The following is a 7,747-nucleotide window of genomic DNA, read 5'->3' as shown; positions in this document are numbered from 1 at the left end:
ACACGTCTCGAGCCAGCGACCGCAAAGCAACACAAACGGAAACGGGTGCTGTGGCTGGAGCTGGAACCGGACCCCCATTCCACGCGACTGCTGCGTATGCTAGGGCGCTGACATCTGGTGCACTTGGCTGCGCTGCGTACGTACGACCGCCGGCGGCGGCTTTGTGCGATTGATGCGCCCGGCGGTCCAGGCTGCATTTCGTTTGCAGGCAGCGCGCGCGCGAGCGGCAGGGCCAGATGCAGCGCACACGCATGGACGCGCGGCGTGGCGGCACGGGGGCAGGCGGCGAGAGCTGCCCTGCGCGCTGGACCGGCCGGCTTTTGTCTGGGTTGGTCGGCCGGCCCCTGGCTAGTGCGCGCAGGGCAAGCAGCTGTAGCTAGGAGTGGGACTGACTGGCCACGCACGCGGCATGTCCTGTGCCCCCGCGCGCTGGGCGCTCACCATCCATTGGCGTGGATAGGATGCGTCAGTCCGCCAGAGCGAGCGAGCGAGAGAGAGAGAGAGAGGAGACGTCGCTCTCGTCGGAAAGGCCGGGACGGGACTGCGCCGGCCCCTGCGCCTCCGATGGTGCGCCAACAGGAGATTTGGAGGGGGAGGGGGGCGGCCGGACGCGCCGCAGCGGCCGACGCGTGGCGGCACGGCGAGCCCCCCCCCGCGCACGGCCCCGGGCGACGCCGGGACCGCGTCCCATGTGCCACCGATGGCGACCCACAGCCAGTGTCCACTTTGGCCAATTGCGCGCTGCCTTTCTTATCTACTCCTAGTCTTTACCAGTAGTTCCTCGCTCGATCGGGTTCCGGCGGCCCCCCACGTCGTCCTTGTGTCTCCTCTCTTCTCTTCTCTCATGGTGGCGAGTGAGTGAGGCTGTCGTCACTCTCGCCAGTCGTGTTCACTGCCCGTGCGTCCCCTGTTCGTCTCTATATGTACGTGGGTCACGCGTACACAAGCATGCAGCTGGTCGTACGTATCACTTGGACACGGTGTTGATTAATCGTGCAGGGGGGATTTCCGTTTCCAAGACGGACGTCGAATCTTGCTGTTCCTCAGATGGTGCCACGCGCGGAATTGGGGCCGCGCCAGACCAGATCTTGATTTGATAGAGTAAATTAACTGACGTTCGAGTGCTAGTCTTATGCCATCAGCAGACACTCGCCGATCGATCCGGGCCCGTTTGATGTCAACCCTGTTTTTACGTGTACTGTTTTTATTTCATTTTTTGATGATGAGTGCACATAAATTCTACACGTTCTTAATTTTTGACTTTGAAACGAGAGAGAGAAAAAAGGTGGAAATCTTACAATTTTTTTTATCAGGGTAGAGCTGACCTGCGAATGAAAGCGAAATCGACCTATTCGACTTGACATCCATGGGCTAGCTGCTAGCATCAAAATCATGGATTGTGAGGCCTTTCCTCTGCAAAACCAACATGTATTCTCACACAAGTGACAAGTCACAGCAATCGTTTGGAACTTGCGACATCCGTGTGCATGCACCTTTCATGTGGGGAAGGAAACAATTCTCCGATGGATCGATGTGCAATATATCGCCATCCTCTCACTCTCTCAGGTCGTTGTCACGCACGCTACCAGGCCACACACACCCTTGGCGCCTCCTGTGCTCGCACGCCGGCCGCGAATATATGTCTCAGCCACGTCCAAATCCGTCACTCGGCCAAAAAGGAATTAATACTGGTCACTGCTTACTTCAAAGCTAGCTGACTAAACTGATCCGCACTCAGGCCAATTTCTAAAGGGAACATCAAATCATCAAATGCGACAACTAGCTTTTTTCACCATGGTTCACAGTGATAAAGCGCCCCTTTTCGAAGAAAAGAAAATGGTTCACAGTGACAGCAAAGGTAAAAGTCTATACCGCACAAAGTTGGTAAAAAAAGACCAGCAAAGTATTGCCTCAATACCACTAGTGCATGTCCGGTTTTTATTTTCGAATTGGTGCACATAGAAGTTATCTATATATGAAAATTAAAGCTTCCAAACTCCTGAGAACTATAGGTGATTGCAAAATCGTGAACTTCTAGGTTGGTTTGTAGACCGTGCGACTAGTTCATGATTCAGGCTCATCGAGCGGGAGACGATGACGATGTGGAGCGGAGGAAGTTTCATGGGTTTGGGGTGGGGGAGGCGAGGTTCGCGATGCCAGAGAAGATTTTAGAGGCGTGGTAGGATTAGAGGGATGGTCGGGGTGACGATGGGTGGCAGTTGGGTCGGTGACATGACGCGGTAACGGGGCATTCATGAACGACGTGGCATCTTGTTAGGTTGGTCAGGAGGGTGGATGGTTGTGGCTAGGTTGAAGAATAACGAAGGAGCCGTAGGATTGAAATCCGATGGTTAGTTCAAATAACTGCATTTTTTGGAAGTTTTTAAGTGGTTGTCCACCAAGTGTTTCATAATTTTGATAGTGCAAAAAGATAATTATCTTTATATATAACTTATCATTGCTTAGATCCTCCGGGGGATCCATATCATAACATTGAACTAGTACGGTGGTAAGTCGTGTCAAGTAATTAGTGCTAAAATTGGTATGAACATGTAGGATAGTAGGAGTAGGAATAATTAATACATGCAATTACTAAACAGTAAATGTGAAATAAGCCTAGCTTAGATGGTTATGTACCTTGTGGTGAAACCAGGCCACTTGGGTTCACGTTCTAAACTTGACATGGATGTTTGTATATTTCCTGGATTTTTTCAGTCTCTTTGTCGCTATTTTCTCGGTGGTATGATGTGCCCGTCGACTACGAGATGCATGTAGCGACTTTGCAATCTCGAGATCTGCCGGCTCGATCTCTTGGAGATGCCTATGGGGATAGGGTTGTGTGGATGTATTTATAGGGATGGGCGTTCATGTATTGTGTTTAAAAAAAATGCCAAACAAGAAATTGTGTGTGGCGAGTTAATTAATCAACACATGACTAATGCAGTTGTTTATTTTCATAGGGAAATTGTACTGGTCATGTGATAACGTACTCGAGTTTGCAACATCGTGTGGTTGGACTTTGTACGGCAGTTTGTCTTTGTCCGGTGGATGGGGTGCCTATGGAACGCCAACACGTACATAGCACAAGCAGTCGCGTGGGGTATGGACGCAGCAGTAACTTGGAAGGGAGGAGCCAACATTTTCCAAGACGAAAGCAAGCGGGAGACGTACGACTGAAAACGAAATCAAATGATAAGCTAGCCATGCATAGGGGCAATATAGCTAGGCGATGCACGTAACACGTACGTACGCGCCTAACTTCTTAATAACCTAGAGCGGCCTTTTGGAGGACAGTTTCTGATATCGAGCTCTCTGTTTGAAGACGACGGCTGATCAAGGGCGACTTATTTAGTTTGTCCTTCCATTTCGTATTTTTCTTCTTCTCCCAGCTTGGTCGTTAGGTCTGTACTCGTGCAGACTGCAGAGCACCGTAGTTGTAAAGTTTCTCCATTGATAGTGTTTGACCATGCACGCCCGCATGCATGCATGGATATTTGGATAAAAAACAGTACTACCGCGTGTTGTAATTGTACTATTGTTCATTAATTTTCGGCTATGCATGCAGCACGAGTGCTTGCGTTCCTTGGAGCAGTGGAACACCTGCGTGCCGAGCTGCCAACCGGCCATTGGCCATGCCACTCTTTTAGTAAGGGCAGGTACACGAGCACGCAAATGCTGCGAGATATATTTGCCAAAAAATGTAGCCGCCATTGATCGAGTCCCTTGCCTAGCTAGGACGCGCCACCCATCCATCGATCCGTCGTGTCGCGCAAAAGGCACACTGTTCACACAAGCTTTACGGGTCGTCGTCGCACGCCAGAGGTGGACAGATCGATGCGCCGCAAGGGGTAGGGGTAAACTATACTTACTAGATATACAGAAGAAAGAAGAGGCCGTAAGGAAGGAACCTCCTGGCCGCTGACGGACGATGCACCCGTCTTCCACGCCAACACGCGTACGTACGTACGCACGCGCTGGCCGGTCAAATCACTCAGCGGTCGATCGGGAGGATGTTTCACATGGTCGCTGGATGGATCGTCGGCTGCTCGATCGCCCTATCCACACGTACAGGCATACTTTACGCGCGATATGAAACAAAGCGTGTGGCACGGCACACTTGGGAATGGATATCTGGCATGCAGCCGCGCCAAACTTTTTTCGAAGAAAGGTACAGCGCGAGCGTGCGTGCGTGCATGGGTCTGGTTGACGTCAAGCAGCTTGGCCTTGCTAGGCGTGCTCGTCGTCTCCCGGCCGGACCCCGGAGGCCGACAGACACAACCCGTCCCATGGGCTAGGCTAAACTAAAGCTCCACCTGACCCGATCCATGGGTGGTAGTGGTAACTTGCGCGTCCCGAACTCTCGGCTCGGGCGGTAGCTGATCGGTCGAGCCATCTGTGTCGCTCCATGATCCATGCCCTACCGACCTAGCTATAGCACTCACTTTCAACTTTGGCCGCGTGCGTGCATGCATGCGCCCATATGTAATATTACATACTTGTCAAAGCTTAGCAGCCTTCTTTTTTGTGTGCACTAGCTGCACGTACGTGCTAGTAATATGTAATACTGTTGCGGCCATCTGCGTCGGTGAAAAAGTTACAAGTGCGCGGGAATTTCACAGTTCTCGCCACAAGCATCCATCGATGGCCGTCCGGCTAGTGTAGTGCGTGCGTCCTTGTCGCCAAAAGACGGCACTGTGCTGTTAATCTGGGGAGATCAGCACCCGCTTAGAGCATCTCCAACTGGCGCCGTTGGAAAAACCGTCAGCTTCGTGCGCGAGAGGCCGTGCGACACGCACCAGCAGACGCGTGAAAAGTTGGCGCGCGAAATAAATTGGCCCGAGCGCGGGAAAAAGCGGCAGCGCGCGGTAGTTTTGTCGCGCGACGCCCAGCGCACTGGGTTATGAGCCGCGCGCCTGCGCCCGCCAACCGCCAGAAACTTCTCTCCCACCACGCCTTCTCTTTCAGCGCCCCGCGCCGCCGCGCCTTCTCCCTCCATCGGTTCCAGCGCCTCGCCATGCCACCGCGTCCCCGGAGTAGCTCGGGCTACCGCGGCGTCTGCCTCCGCCCCTCCGCGTGCATTACGCGGAGATCCGCTCCGGCAATACACGCCTCGGGCTCGGAACATTCGACACCGCCCACGAGGCCGCCGGCGCATACGACACGACGGCGTGGCGCCTCAGGCGGCCTCGGCCGCAGATGAATTTCTTCAAGTGCGGACACGCCTGACGCAGGATCTCGCACCTTCCCCGTGACTAATCAGCGACGAGGATCGCCGCCTCCAACATAGGCGGGAGCGCCCCCTCCTCATTGTCGAGGTGGACGAACACACCATGGCGGTGTTGCGCAAGCGCTTACCGCAGGATGTCACCGCCGAGAATGAGTTCTGGACGCAGAGGAGGGCGGAGCGAGCCGTGCGTCGGGGGGACAAGTGTGCGCGGATGGAACTGGCAGAAGCCCAGATCGACCTAGGACATGCGTCGACATGGGACGATGAAGATCCTCGGTGACTCGATGCATTTACGTTGTCGGACTACACTACCGAGAAAGACGGGGAGTAGTCTAGCATCGTTTCATCTAGTTTTATTTAGCATCGTATGAACTTGCTTGTGGTTTGGGGCTTGAACTATGCTATAAATTTGAACTGTAAATGTTTCCGTATGTGTCGTTTCATATTTTTTTCCAAGCGGTGGCTGGGCGCGCGCTGAATTTTACTGCATCTGGTGAAGCGCTACAGCGGCACGCTAAATTTTGCAGCGCCTGAAAAAGCACTCATCCTTCTGCGTGCGTTAAAACCCTATTTCGATGCCGCAGAAAAATTTAGCGCCTCTGTTGGAGATGATTTACAGTGCGTAGTAAGCATGTCACTCAAGCTCACTCCCTCGGTCGCTTTTACCCTGCTCCCGTTTCATTTTCCATTATCTAAAACTAGCACACGATTACTCTGATTATCGATCACTATTACCGGCAGATGATGACCAATCCACAGCGCGACACACGCAGCATCGCTTTCCCGTGGCTCCCCACACGACGAATTATTAAGCCCCAACTCCTATCTACCACTCCTAGTGCCAGTACTACGCCCCTCTCTCCTCAGCCCTCGCTTCTCCCTCTATAAATTCCCCCGGCCGAGCTCCAGGCTCACAGACTCGGACACCGGTCACTGGACAACACAGCATCTGCTCTCGCCCCTCAAAATATCCCAACCCCAAAGCCCAAAGCATCGATCAGAGCCGATCAAATATACTAGTATTTGTTGATCGGGCACTAGCTAGAGAGAGAAGTATTCTCGTGTTGCTGTTAGCTTTGATTTGCTGGAAAGATGAGCTCCGAGGAGGGAGAGAGGCTCCTGTTCCCTTCCTTCGTCTTCCCGGACAGCTTCCCGGCGGACGACGCCACACCGGTCGTCTCCGGTAAGTTTAATCATCCATGTCGTCGTTGATTTAGCTAGCGCACCATCCATATGCACGTAGGTGCTCGATCGAGTGTTCAACCGCAATGTGCTGTTGCTGATTCTCAAGTGAATGGTGCAGGCGGAGAGCAGAAGAAGGCCGGCCGGCAGCGGCGGAGGCGGAGGGCGAGGCAGGCAGCGAGTGGTGAGGGCGGAGGGGACGACGCGGCGAAGAAGCGAAGGCTGAGCGACGAGCAGGCGCAGTTCCTGGAGATGAACTTCAGGAAGGAGCGGAAGCTGGAGACGCCGCGCAAGGTGCAGCTCGCCGCGGAGCTGGGACTGGACACCAAGCAGGTCGCCGTGTGGTTCCAGAACCGCCGCGCCCGCTACAAGAGCAAGCTCATCGAGGAGGAGTTCTCCAAGCTCCGCGCGGCCCACGACGCCGTCGTCGTCCACAACTGCCGCCTCGAGGCCGAGGTACAGCGCAACAGTCCGACTGGCTAGTCTCTTGTCTTTACTCACGCCATGCAGCTAGCTGCAGTTCACACTTCACACACATAAATGACAGAACTCTTGGGTACTATACGTAGCTAGCTAGCTGGTTTGTGCTGAACTAACATGTGCATGTATATATGGATGCAGCTGCTGAGGCTCAAGGAGAGGTTGGCGGAGACGGAGGAGGAGAAGAACAAGGCCATGGCGGCGGCGGCGGCGGCAACGGGCGGCGGGGGTGGCAGCAGCCCGAGCTCTTCGTCGTTCTCGACGGTGACGGCAATGGTAGGGGGGCAGCAGTTCGGGATGGAGGAGGTGGAGACCGACCTGACCTACATGAGCGAGTACGCCTACACCAACTACATGATGGACCTGGCGGCCGGCGGCTACCTCGGAGGGGTGTACGATCAGTTCAGCTGATCCGGATAGAGGGGGTGAAAGAACAGTGCTAGTGGTAGTTTACTATGCTCAATCAATGTTAATTAATTAATTAATCAACCGGGATTGCGGGGCAATCGTATGCACGTACTAGCAGTAGTAGCAGCAAGTCAGAACTGGGTAGTATTGGTGGTAGTTTCAATGGGTGGATGCCCTAACGGAGAATCTCAGTAGTAGTACGTACTATTTGCTAAGCCATGTACATTATGAATTGGTAATCTTTGTAAGTATATATTATGTACGGGTTATCATCATGCAAGTGGTTTATCGTGAGCTGAACTAGTAGTAATGTCTAATGGCGTGATCACAGCTCACAAGGCGTATGTGCAGTCCCCATTTGTATTCTTTTGCTTTTGATGATGATCTGGGGTCGGCCTCGGCCCAACTGACTGGGCTTCACCTCAGTTGGCAGGCTTTATCACAGAAGAA

The 7,747-nt window shown here is 53.5% G+C and overlaps 1 protein-coding gene across 1 annotated transcript; it reads left to right on the top strand.

Annotated features, from left to right (window-relative positions):
* Positions 1-6,135: 6,135 nt before the first annotated feature.
* LOC125554115 (homeobox-leucine zipper protein HOX12-like) lies at positions 6,136-7,591 on the top strand. Its single transcript, XM_048717722.1, has 3 exons — positions 6,136-6,410; positions 6,531-6,865; positions 7,031-7,591. The coding sequence occupies exons 1-3, from the start codon at positions 6,320-6,322 to the stop codon at positions 7,298-7,300; spliced, it is 696 nt and encodes a 231-aa protein (XP_048573679.1). The 5' UTR covers positions 6,136-6,319; the 3' UTR covers positions 7,301-7,591.
* Positions 7,592-7,747: the final 156 nt, after the last annotated feature.

The sequence above is a fragment of the Triticum urartu genome, chromosome 4 (assembly GCF_003073215.2).
Source record: "Triticum urartu cultivar G1812 chromosome 4, Tu2.1, whole genome shotgun sequence".
NCBI lineage: Eukaryota > Viridiplantae > Streptophyta > Magnoliopsida > Poales > Poaceae > Triticum > Triticum urartu.
The sequence above is the reverse complement of the archived record's forward strand: the minus strand, read 5'-3'. Positions and strand labels throughout refer to the sequence as shown.